This window comes from Sprattus sprattus (genome assembly GCF_963457725.1).
Source record: "Sprattus sprattus genome assembly, chromosome: 7".
NCBI lineage: Eukaryota > Metazoa > Chordata > Actinopteri > Clupeiformes > Clupeidae > Sprattus > Sprattus sprattus.
In genome coordinates, this window is record NC_137926.1 from 18,894,631 (window position 1) to 18,912,225 (window position 17,595).

The 17,595-nt window shown below is 44.6% G+C and overlaps 1 protein-coding gene across 2 annotated transcripts; it reads left to right on the forward strand.

Annotated features, from left to right (window-relative positions):
* Nucleotides 1-376: 376 nt before the first annotated feature.
* Nucleotides 377-15,848, forward strand: kcnc1b (potassium voltage-gated channel, Shaw-related subfamily, member 1b; the record flags this gene model as incomplete). Of its 2 annotated transcripts, XM_080841842.1 has the most annotated exons (5): nucleotides 377-940; nucleotides 8,886-9,819; nucleotides 9,953-9,985; nucleotides 11,811-11,987; nucleotides 15,742-15,848. In XM_080841842.1, the coding sequence occupies 5 exons, from the start codon at nucleotides 377-379 to the stop codon at nucleotides 15,846-15,848; spliced, it is 1,815 nt and encodes a 604-aa protein (XP_080697968.1). The 2 variants fall into 2 exon arrangements, with proteins under 2 accessions (XP_080697968.1, XP_080697967.1); XM_080841841.1 differs by lacking the exons at nucleotides 9,953-9,985; nucleotides 15,742-15,848 and adding an exon at nucleotides 13,344-13,483.
* Between the last annotated feature and the right edge of the window lie 1,747 nt (nucleotides 15,849-17,595).

Sequence of the window (17,595 nt, forward strand, 5' to 3'; positions counted from 1 at the left end):
TTATTTAGCGTTTTGAGGTGTTCTTTCATGAAAACCGTCGGCTGCATGTTGGGTCTTTGTCTCTGGGCTTCTGTCTCTCTTGGACTGATTGGGAAATAAACAAACCTTGCATCTTACAAAAATAAGATTTTGGAAACAAAAGGAGCATCTGCCCGCATTGAATATATTAAAAAATAGTATTTATTTTTTATACCAAGGGATTTTTTTCTATTTTTCCATTCAACGTTTTGACAGCTTGAAGACATCCAGTTCCAGTGGAAGGCTGGTTACTATTGTATCTATGCACATGTGTTGCACAGGTTGCCCAGCTGTGTGTGTAGCCTCCTGATAGGGTTGAGATGGTCAGAGCGGACTCGAGACATGCCTAAGGGACGCGATGGGCCATAGTGACGAGAAGGATCGCATAGTGATAAACGTGGGAGGGATCAAACACCAGACCTACCGCGGGACCCTACGCACGCTTCCCGGCACGCGTCTTGCCTGGCTAACGGAGCCGGATGCGAACGAGAACTTCGACTATGACGCCCAGATTGGAGAGTTTTTCTTCGACCGCCACCCGGGCGTTTTCGCGCACATCCTCAACTACTACCGGACCGGGAAGCTGCACTGCCCGGCGGACGTGTGCGGACCGCTTTATGAGGATGAATTGGCTTTCTGGGGCATTGATGAGACGGAAATAGAGCCATGCTGCTGGATGACCTACCGACAACATCGGGAGGCCGAAGAGGCTCTGGAAAGCTTCGGTGGCGCCGGCCACGACTCAAGCAACAGAGAACCTGAGGATGATGCTGTGGCGGAGGTGGCTGAGGGCGACGAGGGTGTGGAAATGACCCGGAGGCTTGCTCAGGGGGACTCACCCAACAGACCCGGTCGCTGGAGCCGCTGGCAGAAGCATCTCTGGGCACTCTTTGAGGACCCATACTCGTCTAAATATGCAAGGGTGAGTTGAGACATTATTCTTCAATATTGTTTGGACATGTCTTGTCTGGTGTCAGTTTCACTTGTTATTGAGGATCAGAGGTAGGCTATTTCATCAACTGCCAGCGGAGACACACTACATGATACACACATTGGTCGTAAATGTCAGATTCATAGATTGTACATAATATACAAGCGATAGGACAGCATAGTCACACGATGTCAAAACATATTTATTACAAACGCGCTGATTCCAGATCCAAGAAAGCTCAACACAAATAATCCTCAGTTACCAAGCTCTTTTGAAGTCACCCCACTGCCTGCGTCCAATGACCTTGAAAGGTTTTCTAAGACAATTTCACGTTGCACTGCACACCTGATTACAGACTATCGACAGGATTGCGCAATGCATAATGGAACACGGTGGTCTCTGTTTCACTTGCTTTAGAGGGAAACCATTTACAATATGATAAAGCAGCTGTTGCTCTCTGACACTACAGATAATCTGTGTGATTACAATTTTGTATTCCACCCCATTCTTTTCGAAAACAAAACATTTGTGCATACGGATTTCTTTTTACTCTTCCTTGTACCAAGTGGTCTCCCCCTTGAACCTGAAATCAATGTCAGGTCATTGTGTGTTCTCTGGCGCTTGTGAGGACCTAGGATCCTTCTCCATCTACAGCCCTTAAAACTGACTGCTTATTTTCTCACCCCACCTCTCCACACCCATCTGGGTGCTGGCTGTCAAGTCAATATAGGTCAGTACTTCCTCAGATGCAGCCCCTGGTCACTGAAAGGCACAATATGATGGCAGCCTTCCAAGCCCCAAAGAGGTGCCAATTTGAAGTTCCCCGTCTGTTATTTACTGAGATGCTTCTGCTGCTTATTCAGGTCTTTTTCTCTTGCCGTGGAGCAGCGCAATCGTAGTTTAAACAAAGGACCTTTCTCAGTTGACTGACCTGTAGGACAGTTTAAAGTGGAGTAATCTGTCCCTTCACCTTGACCTTGATATGTTATGGTGCTTCACAGTGTCCCATGACACCTACATATGGACTTTATTGGTGATGACTGATTTTAGTTACAACAAATCCTAGATACTGTATAGTGTTATGCAGTGATATACCGTAACTATTGTACTTTATATTGTTCAATAGTGATAAGCCTTGAGGCATTGCTCTTATCACTGTTGGTAAGCGAGTATTATTACTGCGAGTTGAGCTACAAATCATTTTCTACAACAAACAATTATGATGCATCAGGACATCTCAAAGAGCTTCCTCCAGAAGTGATAATCGATTGCTCACATTTAAAAAAAATATATACAGTACAGGAGACCTGATGTATGATCATGCTTGTGGAATACGATACCTGTGATTTGGTATGGGTTTATCTCCTCTATGTTTGTTGGAAAAGGCATGCATGAAAGTGCTATTGAAAGTGTTCTGCAAAGCTGTCCCATCGTAACATTCTTTAATTAGATTTCTTTAATTCAATTTAAACTCTTTACTCAATTACACACTGTATCCACGGTGGATGCATCCATAAGCGGCGGAACAGCTCCTCATACTGACACGGTCTCCAGGAGGAGAGGGGTCCCTCTGGAGTTGAGTTCGCCCATGGCGCCAGTCTCTCTGAGTCTCTAACCCTTTCTTCTAATACAGGCTAATAAGACCAACACCCCCCAAATTAGTAAGGAGGTTTTGAGAGCTAGGCAGTTACCAGGACAAATAATGTAATCCTACAAATCAAACTCAAATGCATGTGAGGTGGATGCTCAGCCCTGGTGCCTTATACGGCCTTATCCTGAACAGAAAAATGGCTATTATAAAATTATATTCCATCCATAGTATCTGTCATTATTTTCGTAGATCTGTTAAACATTTCAATGCCATCTTCTAAACCATTGTCAAAAATCCTTAATGAGAATATCAGCATGACTTGTTTCACATGGATTATTATGTTGAGAAGTGACACCATCAAAACGAAAACTCACCCGCACTTCATTTTCATTCGCCATGAGTTTGTTTTACATGCAAATTGATTGATTGACAAGGGAAAAAGTTTCAATGTGATTCCAATGGGCAGAAGGTATTAGTTCAGTGCAGAGATGTTAATAGGTGCCATGAAATATATACCAATCAACACTGACTTTCACACTGAACCAAGCTTTAGTGTGGACCTCTTTCAGAGTCAGTGACAGATAGGAGCTTGTTAAAGGAAAGGATGGTGATACTGAGGGTTCTCCAGTGCTCTCCGGTTCTTCACGTCTGTTACTCTAATGCTGAAGAGGAGAACTTTAAGGACCCTCCATTTCCCATGTCAAGAAGCTTGTGGTCAGTTCCATCTGTTCCCCTTCATTAGGCACAGCACATGATGGAAGTCCAGCCATGTGTACAATAGCCACCTGAGCCAAAGGGCATTGTGCTGTTAGTTGAAGAAAATCCCTCTCTGTTAAGGACACCTCCCTTGGTTTATTCCAAGTCCTACAAATAGTCCTCCAATATACTGTGGTCAACAGACCAGCCACCACAGGTTTCATGTGTTGCCATCGGAGCTTTGTGTGTGAGTCTTTGGGGATAGTTCTTGTTTCAAGGTCAGCTGTTCGTGAACAGAGGACATGCATGGCAATTGGCGTGTTGCACATATTGTATGCATGTAGCTTTTTTTAGATACTGTGAATATGGGGTGTGCTCTGAGTATAGTGATTACAATTCACACCCTTCATCCCATGCTAGCTCTGGCATAGCTGGTGAGACGAGGTGTGAAAATTAGTGCACCATGTAGAATTAAGGTACTTGTTTATGAAAGTCTTCCCACTGATGACCTGACTTTTCAGGCAAAAAGTGTTTTCCATGAGAGACCTTGCTAAAGGCACAGCCCTTTTGTGAAATTCTGTTTTATACATGTTGCCAAGGACAAACAAGTTGAATGAATCCTGCACTGCATTTGGTCTCAATGTGTTCTCTGCATTGTAGCTCTCTTGAGTTCTGACTGATAGAGCAAATGCAGTATCTGTATCTGTGGGGCTTTTCTCCTCCCGCACAGATTCCATACAGAGGTCTGTTTTGCCACTAACTTGCCCCTATCTAGGGGTTTTGAGACTGGATGGATATTGCTCTCCTTCATAAGCCAGATAGATACATGAGAGAGTCCCAGAGATGGATAATAGCCTGGTCCCTGAGCTTAAACAATCATTGAGCCATTCTCTAATCTCTCTTGAATCCTTTCCAGCATTCAGAGCCCCTTTTTCTCACACATCCAGTATTCAGCAAAGAGTTTGTTAATGATTTAAATCACACTTTGTTTGTTCTCAGCATGTGCAGTCTGACCAGCAGCAACTGTGACACGACCGCCGTCAGCTCCCTATGTCCACACTCTGCCTTGTTTAAATATATCTCTTGACCAGCCTAGAATACCAGCGGCATTGTCACAATGCTTTTTCAAACATTCACTATATGCCTTACTCCTGGCACCTTGCCATTTCATTTTACAAATATTCTTTTACTTTGATCAGATTTCATATTATGATATGATTATTATAACATTATGATATTATGTAAAAGCAGTACTATTGTCTAGAAGTGATCGAAACAAATGCTTATACTCCAGTTGGTTTCATCATTTTTCCAAATTTAAATGACCACATCCTTTAGGCACTCTGATAAATTAGCAAAATGACAGAATGGACAGCGATAAATGGACAGATGTGATTCTAAGGAACAATGGCAGATATGTTTCCGGAGGTGAAAGCAGAGGCGTTACATTAAAAACTTCCCTTCTGGATGCTTGCTGTGCACACACAGACTGGCTCAGAGCCCAAGAGCCAGCCCTCTGACCTCGACGGTGAGATTAGCAGCAATTACCGAGGCAGGAACAACAGAGCAGTGCCATGACACACCCTCGCGTGCGCACACGCACGCACAAACACACACACACACACACACACACACACACGCACACAGGCACACACACACACACACACACACACACACACACACACACACACACACACACACACACACACATAAACACATGCACACACACACATATACACACATAAATGCACACACACACACACACACACACATAAACACATGCACACACACACATATACACACATAAATGCACACACACACACATACACATACACACACATAAACACATGCACACACACACACACACACATATACACACATAAATGCACACAATCACACACACACACACACACACACACACACACACACACACTCACATTTCCTTGAGTTCCTTTAGCCTTGAAAAAAGTCTTTTACATATAAAAATGGCAGAAAGATGACCAAAAGGAATCTGCAAATTATACTGCAAAGAATTACAAAAAATAACCATTCAATCAGATGGTTTTGATTCTTTATGGGGTTTTCTATGGAGGTCAAACAAAGAATCTTAATGGCTCTAGACTGTACCCCTTAATTTACACTTCAATTTCCACCTCCTCAGTCTTTGTGTTGAGATGTAACTGAATACATGACATTTGTCATCTGGCATAAGAGAATGCTCTTGACGTAATTCGCCTCCAAGCCTTCCACTTCATGACAAATTTAACTAGAGAGAGAAGAGATGACAGCCATAGTTTAAAAGGGCCATTTTAGAGTCAGTCCAGAACATTCTACCTAGGCTTCCTTCCATACAATAGCTGTATCCACAGAGCTGAAACTACAAGCATTCGCAAGTGGGTGTACCCTTACTTGACTGTTCTCTATATTCTGATTCAATATTTTCCCTGGTTTCATCCATAGACTGTGACATCTGTGTCCTTATTATCCTACTATCCTTTCTACTGCCCACTGTTATAGTCCCTCTTGACTATCGTTCCATGCAAGAAAGCCATGCATTCACAGTCCTCTTATCCACTCAATGCAAAATCTACTCTGGAAGAGAATAGTAAAACACACAGTTGGTTCCTTTTTGTTCACATCTCATGAACTCCTTAGTTCCTTAATAGTTATGTTGTATCTTTCTTAATATCTTTCAAATAGGCAAGCGTTTTTTTAAATAAGAGAGCAACACAGAGAAAACAGAGAAAATGGACAGCCCTATCCCAGAATGAGGATATGTTTGCGAGAGGAGTTCTACCGTCTTAGTCTGATGTGTGTAAGGGTGTGTGTGTGTCTAAAACTGCAGACGTCTGGTCGTCTGTTTTGATGGCTAAGTGCTGCCTGGCCCAAATTTGCAAGCCCCAGATGACAGAGGGGACAGAGGCCATGTGTGTGTGTATGTGTGTGTGTGTGTGTGTGTGTGTGTGTGTGTGTGTGTGTGTGTGTGTGTGTGTGTGTGTGTGTGTGTGTGTGTGTGTGTGTGTGTGTGTGTGTGTGTGTGCACTGATGGTGGCATTTAGGAGGCGTATTGTGTTCTTGAAAATTTGGCCATCTGCAGCCGCCGGTTCAGGTATCCCCTGTCTCTCTGGTACTGATGCCCAGGGCACCAGTCTGCACTCCTGTCTGTGTCTGTGTGTGTGTGTATGTGTGTGTCTCTGTTCGAGTGTGTACGTGTATATGTGTGTGTGTGTGTGTGTGTACGTTTCAGTGCGGTATGTTTGTCAATATCTGCAGGCGTATATGAATTTGTATGGTGGTTTGTATGTATGGACAGTAAGTGTGCACACTTTATACATACATGCAAACGTGTGTGTGTGTGTGTGTGTGTGTGTGTTTGTGTGTGTGTGTGTGTGTGTGTGTGTGTGTGTGTGTGTGTGTGTTTGTGTGTGTGTGTGTGTGTGTGTGTGTGTGTGTGTATGTGTGTGTGTGTATGTGTGTTTGTGAGTGAGCACCACGCTCCTTTGAGAATCGCAAGGTGAGGAGAACAGGTGATGAAATCGTCTCTCTGGAGAAAGATAGAACAGTTTGGGAAAAGCTTGAGGGAAAAGATGATGAAATGCTGACCTCTGATTGGCTGGAGGTCAGCAGAGGGTGCAAGTACTCGTGACCCTCTGAGTACGTGGCTCACATGACCCTCTGCAGGATCGATCAGATCAGATGGGGCACTTAACCCCCCGATGACAGGCAGATAAATGTGCTCGACAGCGCCAACAACAGCATTGGAAGCAACATGACATAACACTGTTCCACCTCAAATATAAAAACATTATAATGATTGATGTGTGCTTTTGTGTGTTTATGTGAGCTTTCTTTGCTTGTACTCTATGTGGTTGTTTGTGTGTGTGTGTGTGTGTGTGTGTGTGTGTGTGTGGGTGTGTTCAAGCTTTCGTTTTTAACGACTGAAGACATTCAACCCTCTAAATAGTGTGACCTTGACGATGGTTGTCCATCTTACTGGGGATGCACAGCTATATTTAGACCCCAGCACTCTCTCTCTTCTCACAAACCCACACACTCACACATAATCAGTCCAGCACACACACACACACACACACACACCCACACCCACGCACACTCTCTCTCAGCTCCTTGTCGTCATCCTACACTGTCATTGAACATGTGCCGTGACCTTGGTAGACTGCAGTGGGGGAGTAGAGCTTGGGTGATCCACTCCCGTTGACTGGGCACTTTTTCCCTCAAGAGCAGAAAAGAAGTCACAAGCATCTGAGACAGGGCAGCGAGACAGACACGCACACGGACATGGAGACAGACACAAAGATGTCGAGGCTAATTGTGCAATTGTGCCTGGGGGGGGGGGGGGGCTGGGGGGGGGGAGGCTGCTATCCGTGGCACATTGCCACTCTTCGCCTCGTGTTGCATTGCATCTCCAGCCGCAAAAACACGGTGTCTCTCATCAGGTTATAGACGTGTTGCTGATTTATGAACACCTGTGAGCAGGTGCTTTAACTCCAATCCCGGGTGTGATACAGTAAAGCTCATGAGTGCAGTGCGGTTGTGATGAGGAAAAGACAATTCATCTGGGTCCCAAATTGGCAAAGACAGCGACAGTGTCAAACACACAGGATTTCATTTATAATACTGGAGCTGAAAGAACTTCACACAGTGTCCCAAAGTCTTCAAGCAGCGTTCTCTACGTATCCACTTGGGTTCACATTTGGCTTATCTGCCATAAACCGTTTTGCACATATGTCACTGTTGGATTACAGCAATATCTGGCGTTTTCTGATGCCTGTGTACAGCACTAAATAATGCGAAATTTGACAAAGACAAACTGATCAGAAAGAAATCATAATGAGTGCAACACATACTGTATGTTTGTCTGTATCAGGAATATTGTATTTGTATAAGGATCCAGGAATGGGTACCTTCTCAATGTGAATGTGTACTGTCTCTGAAATACACACACACGCACACGCACACGCACACGCACACGCACACGCACACGCACACGCACATGCACATGCAAACGCAAACGCAAACGCAAACGACACGCACACGCACACACAGAACAGAACACAGAACAGAACGCAATGTACTGATATTCATTTGGGCAAGAATAAAGCCAAGGTTATGGAGTTCAAAGCCCACCCCATGAGGACAGGCATAAATAACATGCTTCCGCAGCACCGTAAGTCACTTTGAACAAAGGTGTCTCTTAAGTGACTCCACTTATAACCTTCCACTGAAACAGATACCTGCTCACTGTTTTGTCTCTCTCTCTCTCTCTTCTGTTATCCCCCCTTCCCTGTCTGTTTGACTTGTGTATCTTTCACTTCCAATTCTCTCCGCTATCTTTCTCTCACACTCTGCTTTCTTTCTTTTTGCTTTCCTTCTCTCCCCATCTCTTCACCCTATGATCTTTCTTTCTCTCATACTCTCTGCCATGGCAATCTCTTTCTTCCCCTCTGTGTTTTATTGGTCCTTCACTCCAATGTTCTCTGTCTTTTTCATATCTTTCTTTGTCTTGCTCTCCTTTCACTCCAATACCCCTCTCTACCCCTTTCTCTCACTCTTAACACACCCTCTGTGTTTCTCTCTCTCTCTCTCCCCACTACTTCTCTTCTTCTCCCCTCTCTTTCACCACCTTAGTGGACGGCGTTTGCATCCCTCTTCTTCATCCTGTTGTCCATCACCACCTTCTGCCTGGAGACCCATGAAGCCTTCAACCCCATCAGCAACGTTACCGTGGTGGAGGTGGAGGGCAACGACACAGTGGTGCACGTCTACCAGGAGACGGAGACCAGGGTGGAGCTGACCTACGTGGAGGGTTTGTGCGTGATCTGGTTCACCTTCGAGTTTTTTGTGCGCATATTATCGTGTCCGGACAAGGTCAAGTTCATTTGCAACACGCTGAACATCATCGACTTCGTGGCCATCCTGCCCTTCTACCTGGAGGTGGGCCTGAGCGGGCTCTCATCCAAGGCGGCCAAGGACGTGCTGGGCTTCCTGCGAGTGGTGCGTTTCGTGCGCATCCTGCGGATCTTCAAACTGACGCGCCACTTTGTGGGGCTACGTGTCCTGGGCCACACGCTCCGCGCTAGCGCCAACGAGTTCATCCTGCTCATCATCTTCCTCGCCCTGGGCGTCCTCATCTTCGCCACCATGATCTACTATGCCGAGCGTGTCGGCGCCAACCCCAACGACCCGCGCGCCTCCGATCACACCCATTTCAAGAACATCCCCATTGGCTTCTGGTGGGCAGTGGTCACCATGACGACCCTCGGCTACGGCGACATGTACCCACAGACGACGACAGGCATGATTGTGGGCGCGTTCTGCGCCCTCTCTGGCGTGCTCACCATTGCCATGCCCGTGCCTGTTATCGTCAACAACTTTGGCATGTACTACTCTCTGGCCATGGCCAAGCAGAAGATCCCAAAGAAGAAGAACCGGTACCACCCGCGCGCTCCCGTCCTCGGATCCCCCAACTACTGTAAGTCTGTCATCAACTCACCTCGTCACAGTACCCACAGCGACCCGTGCCCCCTGGCCCAGGAAGAGCTCTCAGAGATACGAAACCAAGGTAGGAGCACATCACTAATCTTCCCGTGTGTACTCTGTGTATTGTGTTTCATATGTGGTGTGTGTTCAGCGTGTGTTCTCCTCTCAGTTTGACCTCCATCATTTCTCATCTCACTGTCTGTCTCCATCAACAGCCTGCCTCTCTGTGGACCACACAAATAAGAAAGGTATGGAGCACTCAAATTCCTGTGTCTCAAATCACAACAGAAATTGCACAAAGCAGATCTGACCTATTTGTATTAATAGCGGTAAAGACAAGGCAGCCATAACTTTCTCAATTGATTTTTTTGGACAGTGCAGAAGATGACTCCTCATGACCTCATTCTTCAGTTTATGAATAGACATCCAGTATCCATTTTCCTTTTCTATTTCTATATCTTTAAATAAATTGTCCAAACCACAACCATTGGAAATCAGTTGTTGATATTGCAATGTCGAGCAGGAACAAGACACAGGTGTGTCTTTGGCCTCAAACCATTTATGATGCAACACACAATGTTCAGACAGGAAAAACTGATACTGAGCAGGAAAAATGGCAGACAGGCCTAATTTTGAGATAACAAAGACTGTGGCGGTGCACTGACGCGCTAACTAACACAAGGAATTAACAATTAAATTAAATTCCATTTTATTTATATTGCCCTCAAGCAATCAAATTGCTGTGCTTGCAGCCGGCCAGGTGGGGAGAATAGCATACGTGTTGTGAATCGTATTTTATCACATATAGTAGTTGTTTCAAATGTCTTTTATGATCGTTGGCAATGCATTGAGATGTGTATCACATCCGCCTCAGTGATGAAGATGCACATCCCTAATGTGAACTGAAACATACTGTACATCTGATCACCTTGATCTCTTATCTCTGTAACTTTATTGGCTTTATTGTCTGCATTCATTTCCCAACGTCATAGTCTTAGCCTTTTACAGTCATACAATCTTTGTTATAGCATATGTGTGAGTGAAATTCACACGGATTTGTAAATGGTAATCTGTGATAAAATAACTCTGTGAATTCCTTCTCATATCCACTAACTCTGTCACCATGGACATTTATTTGTATAGGACACAGACGTCTGCCTGCTAGACTTATGCTCAACCATGGCTTGCAGAGCTGGCTGTTGTGCTGTTTGTGTGTTATTGTGTACACATCATAGGAAGCCAGAGGGCATTAAATCCTGTATCCTGTCTCGCCACCATCACCTAATTGACTCTGCATCCTCAGTGTTTTCTAAATTGCTCTGCCTGTCTCGGCCGGTCTAAATCTGATGATTGAGATGACAACCCCACGACCTGTTGCAGGGTCGTTGGGGAGGTCAGTCTTACATGTGGCACTGAGACACATGAGGGAAACAGAGAAGGACAGAGAAAGAATCATCTAAGATTCACCCCCTTTCTTAGATGATGTGTGATTGACCCCATTACTTTTTTTTTGGTAATGTCAATGTGGCAAGCTGTTTTTTCAGCTAATCTCATCTCATGATGAGTTAGATACTGACACCTAACGTCAGCAATTCTTCAGCTCATGTGCACCGAAGATGAACTGTGTATAGCTGGAATTGCATTATTACAAGTTGGGTTTGCAAGTAAATTAACTCAATCATACAACTAAAAAATATAAGTAGTCAAATAGTCATGATCCCTCATGTCAAAAACATTAATATCACCTTCTCAATGCACCATGGATGATATGGTTAAATACATTAAACAAATCTGCCACTGAATACCCAATGGCCTCACAGTGTTGTGACAGTGGATTGAGACACAGGAGGTAGAACAGGCATCAGGGAGAAGGAGGCTTCCTGGTTGGACACTGGCCCCTCCTGACTGCATGTCAAGAGACTAAAAAGCCAACTGCTCCCAGTGGTAGGGGAAAGTGCCTTGCATACCAGCCTTTTGCTGTGGGTAGATACTGTAAGCAATTGGAAAGAAATGCAAAGCCTTGTAGCAGACGGCAGAACATTTACATTGTCTTGGCTCTCTGTGTTTTTTAAGATTTTAAAGTGAACGGCGATGTGTCCAAAGCGGCTTTAGCCAACGAGGACTGTCCTCACATCGACCAAGCGGTTTCCCCAGAGGAGGCTTTCAGCCCGGTGGAGAGGGCTGAGAGGCCTTGCTTCCTGCGGACCTCTGGAGAACGAACCAATCACACAGGCGGAAGAGTCAGAAAAGGTAGGTATCAGCCAATCGCTGTTGAGCAACATCAGAGTATGGCCCATGTACAATAGAGGACACGCAATCAGCTGTCAATGTTATGCTTCTACTTACTCTTTACACCTAGCACAGTGATACTACATTCTCCCTGGCTATTGGCTAGCTCCGTTTTACAGGCAGGACAAACGTGAGGGTTTTAGTATTCACATCACAACTTAATTGCCATGCATCTCCGCTCAGCCATGCGTAGCCACAGAGATGCAGTTAACATGACCTCTATCAAGGTGATTGGTCATTGCACAACATTCGCGTGCGCACAAACAGCAAACACACACACAAACACACTCACACACAGCAAACACACACAAAATATGAATTAACATCAGATAAGGAAAAGAAATACACAATGTCACTTCCAGGCATAATTCTGTACTTCCTTTACATTCTTTCATGAAAATAGTCAGTGGTGCAGGGCTACGTCCTTTTCTCGCAACAGCCACTTTCTCTGTGAAATAATGTATTGGTGTAAAAATGCTGATATGATGGATTTGTGTGTGTTGATTACTTGGGAGCTCTGGTGCGTTTGCCTGCCTTTAGAATACTTGGTGCATGCTGACATACAATAACTCAGGTACACGGCAGTGGTGATGTACCGCACTGATGCAGCATGGGACATGAGGCATGTGGTCACATGACTAAGGACTCAGCCAGTCGCGTTGGACACTTCTTAGAGGTCAACACAAGGCAATGATAAGGAAAAAAAATCAGACAGAAAGGGCAGCGTAAGGAAGCGGCCCATAGCATCAAATGCACATGGTACTACACAGGAAGCAAAGCACACTTGAATCAAATGAACCAGGAACACAAGGTATCTAAACAATGGGGATGAGCCACATCAGATAGTAAATACCCATCCTACATGGGTACAGAATAGTGCCCTTCACAAATTCATTATTTAGTTGAGCAGCAGGGAGATCTCCAGGGGCTGATCCGTGAGCGTAGCGAGGCGGCCTAAATGCTGGCTTTGTCCTTGTGTGTCTCCTAGAGTTGTGCTAACCTTGGAATGCCACTGGAACACCACCACCACCTACCAGCCTCCTCATGCATGCTGTAGGCAGTCTAGTGCATAGCGTGCATGACGGACTATGCTACATGCTACTCACATGCTGAGCTGAGACACCAATTCAGGACATGAAATAAATCCACACAATATCACACATTCTCTCTCTCTCTCTATCTCTCTCTGTCTCTCCTCCTGTCACAGACACACGCACAAACACTTCCCACCACTGTCATGCCTTTCAGACACACACAGGTTGCGGAGGATGCTTTGGTCTGGTGTACTGAACGCCCTCTCTCTCTCCTCGTGTGAAGGTTGTGAAAAGCCCTGGAGCCATAGCAGCATGTCCGGCATGGCCTCCGGCTCGCTGGGAGTTTCCTCAGTCTCCGCCCTCCCCTGCAGTCCCCCCTGTCTCATGCAGCCTTCCCACTCCCCCATCCCATCCATCCTGTAGCACTTAGGCGAAACTCAGAACAGCAGGACCCGAATGGCCGACCCACTTCCCCTCCATTCTCATCCATGCTGTAGCATCGAGGACAGTCTCCATCCTGTAGCACTGAGGGGAAACTATGACAAGCAGGACCTGAATGGCCGCCCCACTCCCCCTCCATTCCCATCCATGCTGTAGCACCGAGGACAGTCTCCATCCTGTAGCACTGAGGGGAAACTCAGACAAGCAGGACCTGAATGGCCGCCCCACTCCCCCTCCATTCTCATCCATCCTGTAGCACTGAAGAGAAACTCACTCACATGCAGGACCAAAATTGCCGCTCAGGCGTGAAGTCACAGTGAGGATCCTGTTCATTCCAAGTATCACCTGTCAACTCCAGCTCTCTCTCTCTCTCTCCCTTTCTCTCCTTTCCCATCTCTCTACCTCTTACCATTGTTTTCCTCCCTCTCTCTCATCCTCCTCCCTTTCTTTCAGGACCTATCCTCCTCCACTGTTTCATGCTTTTAATGTAAAAGCAATCCTGAACTTCAGTTGCCATTTGTTTTTGAGCAGGTGGTTTTGCGTCTTGTGCTATTAGTCTCCATTAGAGAAGACTAGAGAATACACGTCAGTGGTCACACCAAGTTTAGTTCATAAGCAACTGAATAAGAAAAATGTAGCTGTTCACAATGCTAGTGTTATAAGCATCATGCACATTAAAATGACTAAAAAACCCATTTGCATTTGCATGTCTTGCATGGGAACTATCTTGAGAAAGAAATGTAAGTCTTTTGGTAAAAGAAAAAAACTAAATGTAAGAGAAAATTCTCCTCCCATCCAAAGCTTCTTGATACATATTTGAGGCATATAAAAATATGGCATCATCTGTAGTGATGCAAATGTTTTATTTGCGGTCATTTTATTTGCCTTTCCCCAAATTTCTAATGTACATGAGGGTCTATCCCATGAGGTCCTATCAGTAGTAGCAATGGTCAAAGTGGCCACGTGGCATTATTCCGTTTCAAAACGTCATTCAGTAAAGCACTTTACCATCAGTATGAAACTCTACCTATTTTTGAAGCATAAAGTTAGCTTAACAGCAAAAAAAATACAAACATTTTCATTTCGTGCAAAGTTAAATATTTATTTTTCTTAAATTCCATTTCAGACTTTGAATATCATGGAATTTAGTGTAGATATTTGTGAAAATCACTTTGAAAATGTAACCCATTACACAACAGCATTAAAAGATCAAATTGACAAAACATAATATATGCTAATACAGCACTATATACGTATACACATTTATATATCTCTACATGCATTATATTTCATGGGAAAAAAACTCTTATATAATTATAAATATCTTTAGGGTTATTTGGGGAAAGGTAAACGCATGCACTTGTATGCGAAAAGTATGCAAATAACTAATTGTGTAAATAATATCATGCATGAAATAAATTTTGTACTCAATCTATGTTTAGCCTCTGTTGTTATTTACAAGAATATGCATACACACACACACACACACCGTTATCCCCCTACCTGTGTTATCAAGCAACTGAGCTACCTATGAGCTTTAACCTCTCTTTGACCTGTGCCCACCTCCATAGCAACACGCTACTGTGAGCGTTGTCTGAATGTGCTGGGAAATGTGTTTAAATGGCCTAAATGTGCACATCACGTACGGTTCTATCACAGACAGTAGAGAAGAGGAGGTCAAAGGGAGGGTTCTAGACTTGAGAGCCGGCCGGATGTGTGGAAGCAGGAGCCGACCCGCAAGCCCTGCTTCACCGAGTCGGCATGGCACACCACACACACACATGCACATACACACACACATAAGCCAAACATGATTGACAGCCTAATTTACTTCACACCCACCTGGGAGCTGCATGTCACCCTGCCACCCCTGCACTCAGTATGTGTGTGTGTGGGTGTGTGTGCATGCATGTGTATGTCACAATGCGCACACTGGACCTGCTGCTGACCAAGTGACTGCTGCCTGTTCTGCATGGACTGCACTCAAACGCATGGCAAACTGAACCCTGCACGTGGACCTGTTGCTGGGGAGGGCTATGTCTGTGTTCCCTCTTCTTCCAAGGCAGAGAGCATCTACCTGTTTGTTTGTTTTTTTGTTTGTTGGTTTGATGGTGGACTTGTTGTTGTTGCTGTTCTTCATCAGTGCCTTTATTCTTCTTGTTCTTTGTTCCTTGCGTTGGTTGTGTATTAATATCATTTCTCCTTGTTGCTGTTGCTGTTCTCTCCTCTATGTGTTTTAGAATCGCAGCGGCGCCGCCGGAACAGAAAAGCGGAGTCAGTGTGTGTCATGAGTCATGGTGTGCCAACCACTATGTGCATGAACCCCACAGCCAAATCACCTACCTGAGAACGCTGTAAACAGTGTGTGTGTGTGTGTGTGTGTGTGTGTGAGATAGAGAGAGAGAGAAAGAGAGAGGCAGAGAGAGAGAGAGAGAGAGAGAGAGACAGAGACAGAGTGAGAATGTGTGTGTGTGTGTGTGTGTGTGTGTTCGTGTGTACAGTAGATCAGCATCTTCCTCCTGGGAGTGTGGCAGAGACTATTTCAGCATAGATGTAGCCGCCGTAGTGCAGATGAAACATTGTTGTCTAGCCGTACAGTAGCTCTGTTACAGTGCAGTGCTTGTTTTTGTGCTGTTGTACTGTGTAAAGTGCCTATATTTTGGTCTGAATGTGTAATCAGGTGTGTATGTGCGTGCGTGTGTGTGTCTGAGTGTGAATGTGTGTATAAGTGTGTGTTTTTGCGTGTCGTTGTTGTAAATATGTTTGGTTCCCCTCCCATTTCTTGCTCTGATGTGGTGTATCCAGACTGTGATTTCTGTTAGAGGGACTAGGACACGTTTCTGTTCTTCAGTGTGCTTCTGTTTAAATGTTGCTAAAAGGTTGCTCCAATACGACTCACCCTGGATGTAACACTCACATACACCCCACTCACACCATGTGCACTAGGGCATAGCCTCATCTAGACAAAGAAAATGGGGACACAAAACCCTAAATATTGTAGGTTATGGCAGCTGCCAAAGTAGATGCGTCATGAATGCCTTTTTTTTTTTGCACCTTTTGCACCTGTGAACTTCCACATTCCAATATGAGTTAGAAATGGGGGAAAAAAAAACAACAACATTTAAATGTCTTCCCAAAAAGCTACAGGCGTTTATTACAGATATAGAACTTCTTTAGACTGCATCACTAGACCACAACATTTTTTTGCATGGTCATAGATATAACATAGATATGGTAAAATATCGTAGTCAAACTAGCAATTTAATTTGTGGAGAGCAAAATCACACCTTTCAAAGTTAAGTATCAAATATCATGAGCCTCAGTAAGCCAATAAGGCTTCATGGCTTCTTTTGCCAACATCGGTAAACAGTCACTGTACGATGTTGCTCATTTCATATCCAAAGACAGCAGCAGCTTCTCACCCGGCCAATCATCAATGCTTCAGTAATTAAGACAGGGTTTTGATCTTAGAATAGCTTCATATATCTAATATGTAGTACCCTTCAAAGATAATTTGATTAGGGTGATAGGCCAGTATAAGTTTAATAATAGTGTCAGGTTAGATGCCACCTTTTTAAGGGTTTGTCTGAAGTTAATTTCCCTGTCTTTGCTTCTCGTTAGTGTCTCACACAACCAATATGGGCGGATGCAAACTAGGAAGCAGAACATGAAAGTCAAAAGGAACCTACACTGTGTCTTATAATCACTGAAACCTCGCTGGCATTTGTAGTCCTTGAAAACGAGAAGTGCCCCCCCGACATAAAAAAACACACCTTTTAGGGACCAGCACTCCGATAACAACCACTGCAAACACACTGCCAAAAGCATCTCCAGGATGTCACCATGGGGATTCAGAGGTAAAAGACTGAACAGGAACCTTAACAGCACAAACAGACGAGGATCGTGCCTTCCCACTGGTCAACTCAGGCCTTAAGGCAAATACTCAACATCAGTTCAGATCCTCAAAGGTACCGACGCCAAAATAATAATGATTAAAAAAAAAACAACAACTTCAGAAACGGCAATATCTACTGTGAATACTTTCCCACAGGTCATCGATGTGTGTTTCTTGAACAGCCAAATGTGTTGGTATC